At 35.0% G+C, this 18,534-nt stretch overlaps 1 protein-coding gene across 2 annotated transcripts in view; it reads left to right on the forward strand.

The window, feature by feature from the left end:
- The window catches only part of LOC128998471 (juxtaposed with another zinc finger protein 1), a 33,478-nt gene extending 15,231 nt beyond the window's left edge, over positions 1 to 18,247 (forward strand). For both annotated transcript variants that reach the window (XM_054424606.1, XM_054424605.1), the window contains one exon: positions 9,675 to 18,247. In XM_054424606.1, the coding sequence (XP_054280581.1) occupies positions 9,675 to 10,047 (373 nt within the window). In that variant the 3' untranslated portion in view covers positions 10,048 to 18,247. The remainder of the gene's footprint in view (positions 1 to 9,674) is intronic.
- The last annotated feature ends 287 nt before the right edge of the window (positions 18,248 to 18,534 follow it).

Below are 18,534 nucleotides of genomic sequence, written 5' to 3' on the forward strand. Positions count from 1 at the left end.
ACTTACATGATCAGTGAGGATTGCGTGCTTCTAAATAGCTTGGGGCACATAAAAACTTGATAGTTTACAGTAACCTTTTGTTAACTTAAGTAGCGTTTTCCTAGTGCCAGTTACACAGCAAGCTTCATGGTTGCCGGAGACAACGATCCCTTTGAAACCAATAGGACTGTTTTCCTAGCAATGTGGTGCACGACTATCTGCCAACCGGGCAGCACGAAGCATGCAGCGTGATTGGGAGCACTGCCTCGAGAGCAGTCAGTTGCAAGCCACCCTGCACACCTGGATTCTGTTTACATTAGAAATATGGAGAAAGATAGTTTCAGTGATGTTTTTAAGTTCACTCTTAATTATGACAGTTAATTTACTGTATGTCTAGTTTTGAAGTTCTGTTTGTCGGCTTTGAAGTTATATCACTACACACCAAGTCAACAAGGCAGGAAATCTGATCTTTATTTATTCCTAAAATTTTACTCCATCGTCTATAGGGTGTCAATTAATAAGAATACTAAAACACCCTTATTGCTCCTAGATCCAAACAGTTCATTTCGGGATTTTTGACTCTTGGAAAGGGCTATGGTCACATCTTTGTCCATCTCTTCCTCTTCGACCATCAGCATACCGCAAGAGACTTCATTTTCTGATCCATAGGAGGACTGTACTGTGGAACTGCAAATTTGATGGTGACGCAACACATTGGCGGATTTGTAGGAAAACACTTTAGCACTGCGTTTTAACCATACTATTCCTGACTGTACTGTGTTTGCGGTTACTGAAGTTGGGGGAAAACGCGCTTTCAGCTGTTTGATAACTACTGCAAATGGTTGTCCAGGGTAAACAATGTCCATATTTAATGCTTTCAGATTGGTGTAAAATGTGAATCAGCCATAGAATTCACTAAAAGAAAATGTTATAAGACCTGGCTTTCTTTGTAGGCCCACATTTACTTTCTCTTATGTAATCAAGATAGACAGTTTTATTTTTGTTTAGTTGTTCCATTAAGCACAGTATAGTATGCATTGATTGGTGTTAGATAGATGAATCAAAATCGGTTGAGCAGCAGTAGATTTTAAAAGTTGGGCTATTTTAAGTAACAAGTTGATTCTTTGTTCAGTTTTCTGCTTACAACTCCTAAACGACGCATGCTACAAAAAAATGTACCTGTAATTAGTTTGAAGAATATTAAATTATTCATAAATTCATAAAATGGTTATTAATTCACCAAGATGCTCATCCACGTTACCACAGTTGATTTTTAATGTTAACCAATTTAACCAATTTGGCCAAAGCGTCAATGAATTATATGAATCATTAAATAAATAGTGTTTAATTATTATTTTAATCATCCAGAGGTTGATCCAAGAAAGGGGTGAAGAGAGCATTTGACTTCCTATGTAATTTTAAGTCTAGTATTGTTGTCTGGGGCTCCAGAAGTTATAGGATTCGTTCTCACCTCCCTTTTACTGGATCCATCCCAACACTGGACAACTGGACAATCCAAAATGATGTTCTGCAATTTCAACATATAAGAAGACATTACAATGAAATATATTTGATTCAATATAACAAAACAATAACATGTATTAGTTGAATAAACGAAATAGTATCATAATGAGATAGATGTACATGGTAGTCATTTTTTGGTTTCTTTCGCCTTTTAGAAAACGAGGTCTTTACCGATCACTTCACCGATCACTTCATCTAAATTCTCATAATCAGAATCTTAAGAATATAGATTCATTCTTTGCTCTTATTTGTCACAAAGGGTGATATCCAGTATATAATATCCCTGTCTTCAGATATGGAATTGAGACAACCAGGGTGCATTCTATCCCTGCCTTCCGACAAGATTGTATTATCTGCATATTGATTATCAAAGAACTCTGAAAATCAGCACCCAAACGTAATTCCCCTGATTTCTTAATTACTGGAACAACTGAACTTCCCCATTCACTATTACTGACCCACAAGATACCGTCCTCTACGTGGTCTATCTCTGCTTCAATTTTATCCATTGATGCAAAAGGAATCGGTCTAGGCTTCACAAATCTCAGGGCCATTATCTTTTAGTACTAACATTGCCGGTTCACCTTCATAGCAACCTATTTGTATTGTATTGAGAGAGGAGTGGGTGGACTCAGGGTCCTAGCACATCAACCGACGCTTATTGTGCATACCCCAATTGCCAATAACAACTGGGTAAGCCTATTCCCTTGTCCTTGACCAGGTGAAGGTGCTTTTGCCCAATGTTAGCGTCTGATTCATCACCTGGCTGCTTCAGACCAAGCAGGGCCGGCTTTAGACCACAGAATGGCTCCAGTCCAAGGAATGGCATGCTCGTACTGTTATTTTCCAGCTTATCTGCACTCTTATTCGTCTTCAACATAGTTTTAGGAACAACAAAATCTAGTGCTATTGTCTTTTGAAAATAAAGAGTCAGTCTCTCTTAAGCTTTGTGATTTAAGCAAGACATTTGATTGTGTTCCTCATAAAATCATATTAAGCAAACTTCGATACTACAATCTCAGAGAGCTCCATTCAGTTGCTGCAATCATATCTTTCCAATCGAACCCAATATGTTTCTGCAAATGGGTGTCAATCTTCAATACTAACCAATAATACCAGTGTTCCGCAAGGTTCTGTTCTTGGTCCATTTTTATTCACTGTTTTCATTAACGACCTTTCAGGTTGTCGTATATGTAGATGACACAACCTTACTCTCTTTACACAGGGCCTTAATGTGTCTTGAGGAACAAATAAGTAGTGCCTTCAACACAGCTCAAAATTGGTTCTCTTCAAATAAGTTGCTATGTAACCAGGGAGAAAACTCAAAGCATGTTGCTTAGTTTGGCTCATGTTGAAGATTATCAAACTAAATTACTAGATTTTTTTATTGACAATAATTTGAACTGGAAGTCTCATGTTGATCATGTATGCAGAAAAATTTCAAGAGTATCTTTTCTCGTGTGGAAGCTTTGGGATTTTGTGAGTTTTGAATATCTAAAAGTAGTTTACTTTGCTTTTTGTCAGTCCCATGTTTCCCATGGCATTACTCTTTGGGGCCATTCGAGTTTTGTGCATAACATACTTAGAATACAGAAACAAATCATTAGAAACATTTTTAGGACAAGTGACACTGAACATTGCAAACCACTTTTTATAAAACTCAAAGTAATGACAGTTATTAATCTTTACATTTATCACATTCTTATAACTATACCAAATTAAACATATTACAGATTTCAATGATGGAAAAACATTCTTAAAGGGTTAAGAGCAGCCTGACAATCAGACAAAACCACTATCTAAGTCCTTCCTGATGTTTCCACTCATCCCAGTAGCGGAATTCAATAGTGAAGGGTTTGGTGAGAACTGCCTCTGTGCTCAGGACACCTGTGGTCATGTCAAGCACAGGACATACAGCTACACAGTTTTGGCAATAGCGCAGTGGCCTTCCCAGACAGGCAGTCCCTCCACAGATTTGCAATCTTCAGACGGTAGGCTGCCTTGAGGGCTTCGGATTTGATAAAGATGTCCAGAGGTAGCAGCCCAAGAGCGACTTCTAGAGTAGCTGATGGACTGCTCCTGAAGGCACCAGTGGCTTTTGAAGGCTTTCTAATTTGGCTATGACAGTTACCCGATTCACCTTTTTCTACCAGAGGAGCGAACGATAGGTAGTTTGAGGCCTTGCCACAGCCTCATATAGCTTGAGTGCTATGTGGGGTTCAATTCCCCAAGTGGTTCCTGCAAATCTGGTTGTGTTGCTAGCTTAGTGGTTAGCGTCTCGGACTTCGGTGTGGGAGGGACGGGTTCAATCCCCGGCACATCCACTAAACATTTCTCTCGTGAAATGTCACTGGCATTGAAAAAGAAAAAATTCCTGGACGTCATGAGCGCCCATTTAGCCTTACACGGTGCTTATTCAGGTTGTTGTTCCACGTCAGCTTGGATTAAAGTGTCAGTCCTAAATACTTTACTGTGCTTGACACTCCCTGCTGAGTAGTGCCAATTTTCAACCTGGAAAGATAGTCCAAGTTCTTTTAACTGGTGAAAGGGATTTCGACTGTCTTGGAGAGATCAATATTGAGTCCCTCTCTGAGACACCATGCTTACACAAAATTCACCCCCAACCCAATATGTTCATAGCAATGTACATCTATGAACATAACGCTGAAAATAAAACACCAGGTATTGGGTTAACATTATCGTATGTTTTTTTGTAGGGTGACATTAATGACATCAGTTACAATGTTTATGAATTTTCCACAAGGTTCTAACGTAAGGGTGAGAGTACACTGCCCTATGAGCCTTTTGCGGGTGCGATCACAACTTTTCCCCTTAGAATCGCCATGGTGCGTCTTGAGTTATATATCAACATCAACCTAAGCTGTCTGTATATATATTTGGAAATTGTTGATAAAGATCAATAACAACATTGGATTCAATATTCCCAAAATTATCTCAGATTTAATATCATTAACATCGATGAACATTTCCAAACGTTCGATGTAGGACGACCAAGTCTCTTCCGCCACATTGTTCTGATGAGTCCTGCCATTTTCGATGTGTCAAACAACTTTTCTATGAATAATGGCGTCTGGGCTACTTCGACCTACAAAAATAAAATATTCACAGAAAATTCACTCCACCAAAGTTTAAAGTAATGTAATAAAGTGTTTGTAGTTCCTGTCTTTAGCCAATATACCGATACTTGATATCATAATAATAAAGCACTTGGTACGATATCGGCAGTCCTTCCACTGTGCTCTAACACCATGAATCCATTAACATGTTCGTCGCCAAATAAAACATAACACTTAAGAAAGAACTTGTCACTACATAGACTGGGGTGTAATAATAAGTCAGAATTATAAGAAAACTCCTTCCAGTTCACATAGTAAAAAGAAGGAATAAATTTTGCATGGTGAAGCTGGTGGACATCTGAGACCGTTTGGATGGATTGTCTCGGACAGTTTGCGATAGTGATGCCATCGGTGATTGGTTGGGTTTATGAATTTTGAATCGTCAACCAACACTATTAATTTATTTATATTAAATCTGTTTGTTGCATCACTGTTGCCAATATTAAAATCTAAATTCAAAACATTATAAACCATAATGCATATATTACAAAGAGCACACCCAATAATCTAACGTACACCCATTTTTACATTTGCATGATAGTTGGGTTAGGTACATGAAATTGAGAAGCCAGTGTATTAGTCGTTATGATAGGAGTTAACCCATTGGTGGTAATTTGCCATCCTCATCCTTCTGGATTTAGTACATTACTACTCCAAAGCTGCACTTGTAAATAAGCTCTGAAGGAGTGCTGGCGAGCATCCCCTTCTGTAGGGGGCAAGGTCCCCAACCCAAAATTAATTTGATTCACAGATTTGCTGCTCTCACCCGTGTATAGGGTTTTTATTAAGTAAACACCTGCTCCTGCAACTTCGTCAGAAGTTTTAATCTGCTAGAGCACAGGGAAATCCACTGTGATTGGAGTGAACAACTTAACAGTTCAGATTTTCAGCTCCTCCACAACATGCTGTCTTTATCAAACAATGCGAGTGGATACAGACTATTTCGAAAGTACGATTCAAGCTGGGGCTTAGATTTCATGTAGAATGGAATGTGGTGGAAAATTATGTCCAGACTGATGGGGCCGAGTCTTGGTTGATCTAAGCTGTTGCCTTCACAGCTCTTAAGGTTTATGTTTTGCTGCACTGTCTTTAAGGGTTTGCCTTTTAACAATTTTTATGATAGTTGTGCCCTTCTTATATATTCTGTAGCTGTTGCTACTATCGTCTGCAACAACTCCAGTGCTGATAGACATGGGGGAACTCATTTCAGTAAATGGGTCATGACACAGAAACGATACGCTGAATTTATTCAAATTGTTATCATCCCTCTATATTCTATAGTTTGTCACGTCAACATGCTGATTAGATGTTGAGGAGGTGATCCCTCACAATATCCCTCAGTTTGATGGTTAAACGTCCAAGGTGATGGACATACCAGCGATCCATCAGGCTAGAGTCCCGTAGTTGATTCCTCTCGCACCAGAGAGCCTACAAGATATTGCTCTCATGACCTCTTGTTCGATGGCCGTATCTGACCATAATCCACACCAATGATCTTTGCTACGCCTTATTGTGAAATAACTAGGGATGGACGGGTCCCGAAATTTCGGGAAATTTTCGGGAAAAAAATATTCCCGATTTTCGGGACGGGATTACAATTGATTCGGGAATTTTTCGGGGCGGGATTTGGTACGATTGTCGGCGATTTTGCCACTTCTCGAGTGACGATAACGCCGCTATCGCGAGAGATGATCCGCGAACGCAGGAGGCGAAGTCACTTCAACGATCGCGCCGTGACAAAGGAGTCATACCGACGATCCCGCCGAGACCGTGAGTCTTTTTGGTAACTGCAATACTCAAGACTTTCTTTTTATGCACAGGAAAAAATCCCGTCCCGAATATCGGGAAGGAAATACAAATCCCATCCCGTCCCGTCCCGAACTAAAAATTCAATCCCGTCCATCCCTAGAAATAACCATGTTAGTATTAATCAATTTGCCATTGAACTGTATTTTTTTTTTTTATTTTACTATTATTGAACCTCTTATTTTATATTTTAATATGTATGAAAGCATGTGGTGCTCTGAAAATAACAATTTATAGTACTTTTTTCTTTCTAGTTTTTTTGTCTTCCTAACTAATTACAGACGTTTGCAGACTAGCTTTCAATTTACGTCAGTACAGAAACTTCACATGCACCAAATCAACTGTTAACAAACGATAACGGCTAAGCCGATCCTGATAAATTGAAAATCATTCTAATGATCTTTAAATAAAATTCCTGGTACATTTTTCTATAGCTGGCTAGAAGTTAAAAGCCAAAAACTGACCAAAGAATTAAGGGTTTGGCCATGTTGGTCACAATAGTCCAACTTTCAAAAGGTACTGCACTGCAGCTAAATGGCTCAGCCGATTCTGATATATTTTTGTTTGATATATGGCTTATTTTTCGCGATGAAATTTTTTTTTTTAATTTGCCTGGGCTATACAGGGTGTTTCAGTAAAGCGTAGCGGGCTATGCAGATTCAGATTCTACATGCAAAAATAAGTCGAAAATGTAGAATAACTTTTTTTGGATTTCGGCTTAGTTTAGCCGCAATCCGCCATTTTGTATTTTTTTTAAAATAATTATCAACTCAAAAGCCCTTGGAGATATTTTATGAAACTTGATATAAACTTTAAGGCTACAGGTATAAACATTGTCCAAAAATATCTTTGATCAGGCTCATCAAATTTCAAAATGGCGGCCATTTAAAATTTGGTTTTAATGCCTGGTTTTCATGGAATTTAACTTTAAAAATTTTAAATGGCTGCCATTTAGAAATTTGATGAGCCTCATCAAAGATATTTTCGGTGAATGTTTATTCCTATACACTTAAAGTTTATACCAAGTTTTAAAAAAATATCTCCAAAGGACTTTTAAGTTATTAATTATTTTCAAAAAAATACAAAATGGCGGATTACGGCTAAACTAAGCCGAAATAAAAAAAAAGTTATTCTACAATTTCGACTTATTTTTGCATGTAGAATCTGAATCTGCATAGCCCGCTATGCTTTACTGAAAATCCTGGATAAGCTGACCTAGTACTAATTTACTGAACTGGAAACAGTATCAATACAAAGTTGATCACGGGTTTTATATGACAAACATTATCAATGACTTCTTTAGGTGCCGTGTTTGGAACTAGTCCTGCTTGAAGAATTACTTATGTTATAAATGAGTGAATAAAGTTATCTCGATTGTTTGATTGACCTCCCTCCCACCTAGGAGGAAAATGAATAGGTCTAATACATTCAAGACAATCCTTACCCAGTCAATGTTCTGGATATAAGGATTAACAGTGACAAACACATATTCTAACAGGGTGTCCACCGACCGGGAAAAGCGGGAATTATGCGTTAATTTTTTTGAACCGGGAACTATGCGTGAATTTTGTATTTAACTGGGAATTATTTGCCGGGAACGTGAGAGACGACGATGACGTTCTCGTCACCGCGGGAGACGACGATGACGTTCCCCGTCACCGCGGGAGACAACGATGACGTTTCCGTGACCACGGGAGACGACGATGACGTATCCGTAACCGCGGGTGATGATGACGACGTTTCCGTGACCGCAGGAGACGACGTTGACATTTCTGTGATCGCGCATGCAGACAATGACGTTTCCATGACTTCGGGATATGACGACGATGTTTCCGTGATCGCGGAAGATGACGATGACATTTCTGTGACCGCAGGAGACGACGATGACATTTCCGTGACCGCGGAAGACGAAGATGACGTTTTCGTGACCGCGGGAGATGACGATGACGTTTCCGTGATTCCGGGAAACGATGATAATGTCCGAAAATATTGCTTGACGATGATGACCGCGGGAAATTATTTAAATTAAGCTACGACCTTCTAGAAAGTTTTTTAAAAATATTTGTTTGTAATATCTTTATCTACCTTTAACGTGGTATTTATTTAATGTGTTTAGAAGGGTTTAAAACATAAATTGGCCACGTGGAATTTTTGTAATTTCTGCAATATTACTTCTGTAGGCCACTTGGAAAACAACCCATTACTCCAAAATTATACTATATGAAAGTACATAAAGCCAGGGGTTGGTATAGTAATCCTTCAGACAATTTGGTAAAATTGAAATGATCAGTATTAAGAATCTATTTTTCAGGTGTCTGTACAGAGATTCAATAAATTTTGGTATCGACATATCACTATTTTTGGAAGTTATTAAGAAATTGCAGGTTTAAGTATTAGTTTTTATAATCAGTAATATGCAACAATTGAATACTTGTGTCAGGCAATATTACAGCAATCATAATTTTTTTTTTCTTTACTGAGAATGCTCTTTCCGATAACTAAAATAGCGAGCTGTGTTAGCGCTAAAACAGCATTGCGGGAGTTGGCAAGAAAACTTGTTGGAAATTTTAGTATGAAAAGTACGACCTGAACTACCTGGAATTATTTTTTTTTTTACTCATGAATTACTCATGAATTTTTCCTGGTTGGCCTGGTGGACACCCTGTCTAAAAAAATATTATTTGTAGGTTTATGTTTCTTGGAGTTACATTTTAGCATACTAAACCGTTACTTGCCTGGTTTACCTTTTTGTTAAATTTTTTGAGGATTCAGTAGGCAAAAACATAACATAATGGGTATGCCTAACAAGTAACAGCCCAATCAAATCGTGTCATTTGTGTGCTCTACAGCTTTTGTAAACATCTTGCAATAGAACAATGTAATTTACTTGACATATTCTTAAATCACCTGAAAAAAACATATTTGCAAACTGCTGTAAAATGGGGGATTCAGGGAAGTTTATATTGATAAGGTCTGGATCAGTAAAGGTTTTCTGTACCGTACCATGTACCATAGGTTCACAAAATGGTTCTAACGTCAATTAAATTCACTATTCACTGATGTGTCAAAACTGAATCTGAAATCTCAAAACCACTAAAACTTGGTAGAAGATTTGGTTTAGAGATTCAAAATTTCTAGTTTTTATTGCAGTGTTCTAGTGTTATTTTGCACATCCAATTCCTCAATTTAATCTATATAGTCTTTAATAGTTGTGTGTTACTGTTACAGGGTCAGAAAAGGTTTCAAATGTCACTGCGGTAAAAGTTACAAAACAGCCTCCGGTCTGAAGAACCACACAACCGTGATGCACAGTGGAGCCAACATGACAACAATAACAACACAAACTGGTGAAGTATTACAAGTCCCTAGCAGTCAGGTAACAATACAGCCAATCCGAGCCTTGACACTAAAACATATAGCTAGCCTCGGTCTGCCTGTGAAAACTTTAGTTGTAGCCACTAAAACTGTGGACAAATCTGCTAGACCTGTCTCCCCTCCGACCCCAACTCTGGGAGTTCTCACCCCTGCTACCTCTCCGGACTCTCCCTTGTCATCACCCTCCTCACCCCCCTCCAACCCCCAGTCTAGCCTAGCTACATAAATAGTCTGTACTTTGTACTTAATTTGTTATGTACTGTTAGTGTTTTGTTATTTTAACTATCAGTTATACACTTCAGATTAAATACTGTTATATTGTTATCTATTCGTTATATATGTATATTATTTTCGATATTTATTTCAAATTATTGTATTTGGGAAAATTTTACAACATTTTGCCTGTGTCGTTAAATTTTATATCGTAATACATTCGATAATGGTATATGAGTGTTCTGTATACTTTTATGAATATATTTTTGACTAGAATATTTTTCTGTTAAACAGTTTGAAGGTTTTCTGAAGTTATGTTTTATGTTTTGGATTAGTTTATTGTAATTGGGAATTGTTCTTTATCATTGTATTACATCACCGTTGTTTTTTTCCTACAATCAAAATGTTTGCGTCACGTCAAGAATTTTATTTTCACAAAGAAACCAGCACAGCTGGAGAAATAGGTGACACTGTCAATATATAAAAAAAATATTATTTGTGTGATCATGACAAGATACATACAGATCACTGTAAAAATAATTTAAGTTAATCATGTGTGATTAAAATTCAGTAAGGTCTGATCATGCATCATGATTTTCAATTAAAAAGTAAAAAGAGAACTGAGTTGTGTAATCCTAGTCCTTAAAGCTCTGCTATACCTTTGTTGAATTCATTCATATAAGTGCTACATTTATAAATGTAGAACAAAATCAATTTTAACATGTTATTTCTTCAATGACTATTTTGAAGGAACATCTTTTACTCAACACTACTAATATAATATAGTACTACTTCTAATATAGTAAAGAACTACTTTTCCATGCAGTATAATAATCTGTTACACAGTGAAAGAATTATACAATATTCTATTTTGTAACCAGTGTTAATGTTTGTTTTTTTCTTAAGGTTTTAGTTTTAAAGGTAAAGCGGAGTTTTAAAGGTATGTAGAGGAAAATCTACATAATCAAACATGTCACAATGGATTGTAATATTTTTTTTAAATCTACATAATCAACGTGTTAACATTATGTAAAATAGTATCAGTATACCAGAGAGGTTTTATGTATTAATTTTGTTATTTCTTTTTTGGATATTTTACAACTGGGGTTTGTAATTTGTTTTCAATTAATACAAGAATAAGAACCTATTTGAACTGCTACACGAGATATGTTTTAGTTGAAAAACTAGAGGAACATTTTTAGTTAAATACAATTAGATAAGGTTAAATTGTTACGTTTCACTCATTATTCAACACTTTAAATATTTTGGGCTTTAATTGTATATTTATAATTTATTGTTTAGATATTTTATCTCGCGACATTTATTTCCTAGTTTCTAGTTGTGTTCCATTCCCCTATCCCTTCTTGTCCTTCCGTCAACGATTTCTACTCTGTCTAGGGACTGATCATTGAGAACATAAATGTGTACATACAAATGATATTTAGTTTTACGACATTGATGTAAAATACTATAATTTTATGGTTTCAATTATTGTTTTGTCCGAGACATGTCCTAAGAGCAGTGTTTAGTTGCGTTGGAAGTTCTAAACGCGACAACCAAGTCGTAACATACGCTTAGTCACGCCTGATCAGTCATGTAGACTGCTGTAAATACCATGACGTTTGGCGTTAGAGTCACTAGTACAATAGACGTAAGCATATTTTTTGTCTTGTACTAAACATTGTGTTGGCAGATTTTTAGTTTCGTCATAGATCAGCTCAGTTTTCAGATCAAAAAATCATCCTGTAAGATGAATCTAAATTACTCTGTCCGTTCGTATAGTGAAAGTTAATGAAATAAATCTGAAATGCGTAAGAGAATGTCAAAGCAAAAATAGTTTAGTAGTAAAATATAATTTCTGACAGAGAATTTTGTAAATTATTTTTGATAGTAAAATATTAATGTTGTATAGGGCCTACAGAACTTGGGCTGGACTGTTTTCTGAAAACAGGTTGGTTAGTATCAAGAATTTGGTAGAGCAAAACTTTTTGGATCCATAACTTACAACTCATTGAATATTCTTGACTACTATAACATTCCATCATGTATACTTCTCTCCATCCTGGAAAAAGTCCATAATTTATTTTTACGAAACATTTTGCCGAAAGTCTTGAAAACTGAGCTGAAATTCTAAGAATGACTGTAGTATCTTTAGTCGTTTGTATGTTCAGTGTTAGTCTAGTCAAGATGTAGCTGGTAGAAGTAGGTGCAAAACAGTTAAGATCCTTCTTGGCGAATTAGAGTGTTTATGTGTCCAGTTAATCGCTCTGCCATGTTTGAAGTTGAAAATTGCCTTTTCCATGTATTTCAACTGATCGGTTTATGTAGACCATTGCCGTTGATGTCCCCTTACCCTGAAAGACATTATTTCCTTTATCAGGCCTTCCCAGTTGCCAAAAATTTGTCTAGGCTTTGTTGAAAACTATAATTTAATGCTTAAGCGAGTTCATGAAAAATATTTGTTTTTTTTTAATTTTTTTTTTTATTTTGATAGTTAATTTTCCAAATATTTTGTTTATTCTCATGTTATTTAAGATATAAAAAGAATCGGCTGGATTTATACTATCATAAAAGTTATAACTAACATTTTGCTATGGCATGTTGTTACAAATATAATATGTTATTACTGTACTTGTTAAAAGCTAATCTGTAAACACTTGATGGAAATCTATTTAAGTACAAATAGTTTATTTTAGAATGCAAGTCAAAACCACATACCCACAATTACATTCAACACAAGTTACACCCAAAGAAACAACTCTTACTTGCTAAACATATAAATAACACAATCTTATGTACTAATTAACTTGATAGATGACTGAAAAATTAAATAAACCCTACATATGTTTGATACTTTCAAGACTATAAAGTTTTTTTTTAATACGAGTATAGGTTTTGATTTGGAAATGTGGACTCATCCTTGGTCAAAAGATTTTACCCCTGATCATAAACTTTATTGTCATCATTATACCATAACCTCATAGAAGTAGATCCTTTTTTTATAAATTCTCAAAAGCATTCTAATCCTTAAACCTTCATCAGCATGAGATTCAATTTTACGTTTGAATTCTTATTCCTTACACTGTTTCAGAATAAGGAAAAGGTTAGACTTGGTAGGTCGTGTTTCTTTATCAAATATCTAATGATATTAGTTTGAAGTGTTAGCTGTTTTATAATGTTAATAGTGTGACGTATCCATTGATGGGTTTCAGCTGTTACTCAGTTGATTGAGGAAGAAAGTCGATTAAGGCATTTATATCTTACACTTTGTGAGTTGGTGGCTCAGTCAGTTGCAATGCACTGTGTTCAAGACATCGATGTTAGGGATTTGCCCCCAGTTCTGGGCCTTTTATTAATGTCGTTTATTCTTGTGCTGTACCAGCTCATCCTTTTGCTTCATAAGTTTCTTCATATCTTGAAGTATAGACATCTCACAAACATTTTTTAGTTGCAGTTCCGCATTTAGTTAATAAATAAAATACCTTAACACCCTTAATTTTATTTAAAATATCGATAAGTAAAGAGCCTAATTTCTTTAAAGTTTGCGAAATAAATTATTCAGCAAAGTCTATAAATAGTTTAAGTTTCATGGGGGTTTCGCTTTGTGTAACTGTATGCTTAAACTCATCCAACGTGTATAATAACGGTACTTAACCTTAAAGGCACTTTTGTTGTTTATATTAAATGATTCCACATTAATTTATATGTTTATCTATTGAAAACACACTGATATTAAACAATCGTGTACCAGTTAAATTTTTATTTACTCATATGTGTGTTAAAGTATCACAAATCCGTAAAGTTGTCACAATCATAAGTGAACTAATTAGGTCAAATAAAATATAAAAAATTACCTACCTTAAGATATACTTGGTTATTGTGACTAAAGGGCCAATTGAACATAATGTCGAACTAATTATATTTTTAATATGATTTCCTCTGAAGTAAATATAATTCTGTTACATTGTAAGATGTAAAGTATATTTATTCTAAATGTTACTCTTGAATCTGTAACACAAATTTCTGTTGAATATTTTCCACCATGTTGCTAATGCTAAACATTATTTGTAAATATAAGAAATGGCCTAATTATGTACAGTTAACAAAGAGTTATTTTGTGAATGTATATGTGGAACTTAAAATTAACTTGATGACTTTCAAGGTAGGCCTATTATCAAATGGAAATTCTATAGCTATTTTTGTTACTGTGAATTTGATATGTATAAGGAATTGTTGTACTGTTAATTATTTCTTTTATGTTTGGTACTTTGTTTATATTTTAGTACCTATTTCAATTTATTTAAAATATTTAAGTATTCACTGACTATTTCACAGATTCAAAAAACAGTTTAAAACGACTTATATATACATACCATTTCTGTAAAAGAGATGGTAAATATACAAAACTAATTAACAAGGTACTGTTTTAAAATCATGACTGATAATAACAATACCTAAATCATTTTGAATGGTAAATTTTTGTCTATTTTCAAAGTGTAACCTTTTTTATCATGTAGTAATATACTTTGGTTGCCATTGAAAACACTGTTTATTATTAGGGGTCTGTTGGCCAAACTGTTTTATTTCGGGTCTGGTCAAAGTTGCGTAGGGTGCCAAGCAAAAGGGTACCTAAGCGCTCTGCAATGTTCTGTATAATGTAAGGAGCATAGAGACATTGAATACCTATATAACACTATGAAAATCTCCCACAGCAATGTGGACATCATCATCATCTCCTCCGATTGCGGCAAAATTCTTGTCCTCACCCGCTGTTGTGTGGACATAATCATGATCTCCTAAAATCGAGGCATTATCGCCGTTTTCCGCGATCGCGGCAAAATTATGTTAATCCCCACAGCCATGTAGAAAACATTGTCTCCCGCGGTCACAGAAGCGTTATCTTTGTCATGCACAATCGTGGCAAAAGCAGTTATTTTCTTGATCGAACGATCTTAGCAGGCGAGTGTTGGATATTGGTATCGGCAAAGATTTTTTCGATCGATTCTCGATACTGATACCAATGTCCTAGTATCGCTTGTATTGAGAATCGACACCTCCCTATCTCTAACCCTCACAAATAAACAATGTTTGCCAATCTCATTATGAACCTTCTAGTTTAATCTCTGTGAACTATAATTGACTTGTGTTCCCCTGTAGGTGGTAGGCCCGTAAGGTTTCACTTCTTATAGTGTTATATATTTAACAATAGAGGTTAAAAGACGATTTACCTTGCCAAATTGTAGGACTCTAGGAGTAGTTAATTATGGAAAATCGTACATCATAAGCTGGGACTCTTGCCCATACTCCCACTACTTGATTTATTTTTATTCCCAAATAACAATAACTACAAATGAAAAATGGCTTCCTCTGTCGGACATCCCTCCGTCATCTACTTGAACTTGTCCGGTAGACGTTCGTCCGTTTTGGATGTTCTTAAGCATTTATATTTACACATCTGTTTTTATTTATCCAGAGACAGTCCTTACCTTCTAGTTACTACCATATAAGTTTTTTAGGGGGTGATTTTGTTTTCTGGGACTAGAAAAATGTCTAGAACCAGGCCTGACACCGAGAAAGGCATAATTTAGTGGGAGAGCACCTACCAAGCGGTGACATTTGAAGTCTCCTATTGCCGAGCAGGAATTGATGACTATTGTGTCTGCAGTCAAACTTTTTAGTTCTGTTCTGGCCAATGATGCATATTCTTTTGGTTTTTCTGGGAAGTCAGCTGATATTTGAATGTTTAGAAACAGATGAGTGGATGTAGTACCTTACTGATTATAGGCTTTACACAAATTACTCAGATTAAATAAACAGATGGTCTTTGTTAGTAACACAGTTGCACAAGGCATATCACCCTTCTACACTCATCCTTCATTCATATTTGAATTATGATAGTGATGCTAGAGGTATAGAAAGGCTTATGCCCAAGAGCAGCCGTAGCTTTTTACGATACAATACAATGAATAGCATGGCAACATGAAATGTAACCCGGCTGGCATCATGCACTTCTAGTAATCGTAAACAACCCAACGTTCCCAAAAACTAAAAAGTTTGAGCGTTTTTCTATTTTCTAATAAGCATCCCTCCGATGTAACAATGTATTTGATGGCTTCCAAGTATAAAATAATAACCTTAAAAATTGTGTAGGCCTACTTATTAAAACTTAAGTTTTAGGGTTTTGTCTTGGGCTGGTCACATTGATGGTTCAAGATCAGCAGCTTGTATTATCTTTATCGCTGTAGTCACCACATATCGCTTATGTGGCCTACACAGTAAAAACTCTTCGCTATCTGTAAATCACTGCACAGATTATTAGGTCTTTGATAATAGGTATTTGAGGCTAAAAAAACACAACAAAATTTAAAAATCTGATCTATTTAACCCTCCTGGAGGAGTGTTACAAGCTTTGTTTTTGTTATAAAAATATTCAAATCATTTTCAATTGAGGTTGTTTGAACAAAAACTTCTTCGCTGAATGCCACGTTTATCATTCACGGCCCATGCGTGTTATAGAACTTAAAGTAGGCCTACGTTATTTCATATTTCAATAAGTTCATATCCCGTAAGGTAAATAGATACCATAATTGTTTTTTTCTGTGCTTTGTCCAAATATTTGAAAGTAGGATTTTAATTAACATGAAATAAAAGAAACAGTTTAGTTGAAGTATATTACATTTTCAGTGGAAAACACCGAAACCTTTTTCCAACACATTTATTGTGGACATCTCCAAAGATCAAGCTTTTAGAGGTCTGTGTGCATAGTCTATACATAGTTGTTTGCATTTGTGTGTAAATACTTAGATGTTTGTTTGTGTAAAAACACTTGTATATGTGGCAACTTTTGTTACAACACTTCTCTAAGTTCTCCAGTGCCTTGTTTCGTGTTGGTTTGTTAAGGTGCTACTTACGATTGTAAAGTCGACAGTACTTTGAGGAACAACAACTGAATAATGAACCAAAATATCTTGGTTTTGTTATGTAATCAGTTGGGTCATTTTAAAATTCCAATAACCTTAAAGTCAATTACCTCTTACAGATTAATTAATAAATTTCCCTGTAGTTCATTTATAGGCCTACTCTAGTCTAGCTTGTAGTGTAGCCCATTAGGCAGGTAAAATTTAGTAATTATGTTTTAGAAGTTGGATATAAATTGTATCAGTCCATTGAAAATTTAAATAATAAATACCAAACATTTTGTTTTTTACACAGCATTTTAATTGGGAGAATTAAACACAAAAATTGTTTTGTGCCCAGTTTTAATTATAAACATGAGTATTACAGTACTATAATGTTGTAAAATCCATTTAATTTTATATAAGCTTAGAATGTAAAACAGTTTATAAGAAAAACAGTAATTTAGTTTTATGTTAGCCCATTCGATTTTCTAGAAATTTCTTGAATGAAATTATTTTTTCAAAACAGTTATTGTGAAGTTAACGTGGTTTTATCTTAAAATATGTCCTCTTAGTACCTCTATTACAATATTACTGAAATAAATTTAAATTATATTTGGTATTTATCCTTGTTTGTATATCTCTTTATTTTATAAAACATGCAATGCGAATTGTAGCTGTAAAAAATAGAAGTAATGTACATAGTCTCTAGTCCTGTGATAGAAATAAAACCAAAACAGCAATAACTAAATACAATTTAGTTCCTTTTACGTAGTCGCTCATATTTAGTTTGCATTATTAAAGCTGGGAACAAGATAAAAAATGACTTGTTTCTCAATATATTAAAGCTGTAAGATAGCTCCCATATGCACATTTTTCAGATGAATTTGATTACATGGTATTTTAAAATCGTAAAAAAAATTGCTTCAGATCTGATTTTGAAGACCAATAAAACCTATTAATTCATTACACTAAAATAGTCTTGTAATTTAAAAAAAAGATTTTGCTTAGTTCCGTTCCTTGTTTACAAGAAATGTCATAAGTGAGTAAATATATTTTGGCAAACACTGATCAATGTTAGTGCTATTTTATTGTTGCATTTATGCAATATTACTTGTTACTCGTTGATTTAGCTGTGTTGAAAATACATTTTATGTGCTTAAGAAACCAAAACTATGTGTTACTTTTTAAAAAGTACATAAAGCCGTTTCAATTAATGTGATCACAAGTCAAACCAAACAATGACTGAACATTTTGGTGCACTTGTTGAGTAGTAATGTGATAGAATATTGAACTGGCAAACAATAAAGTTTGTTAAAAGTTATATTGGTTTTATTTTCTATTCCCTCTTCCATAAGTAAAGTACCACCAAACTTGGATATTACAAAATATGAACATCTTGAACATTGAACATTTCTGTACCCTTCAAAGACCCTTGATTTATCAGTTTACTATCAAACCAGTTTTGAATTATTTGGTAAAAAAAATATAGTGCAATGGTACACTCTCATAATTTACTTAAATGGTTAACTCTTCCTTTGATAATTTTGAGGAATTGTAACAGATATAATAGTACACGTAAAACATATTATAACCAAGGGCGC

The sequence above is a fragment of the Macrosteles quadrilineatus genome, unplaced genomic scaffold (genome assembly GCF_028750875.1).
Source record: "Macrosteles quadrilineatus isolate MER2022 unplaced genomic scaffold, UCM_ALF_1.0 Scaffold_7__1_contigs__length_78375512, whole genome shotgun sequence".
Taxonomy (NCBI): domain Eukaryota; kingdom Metazoa; phylum Arthropoda; class Insecta; order Hemiptera; family Cicadellidae; genus Macrosteles; species Macrosteles quadrilineatus.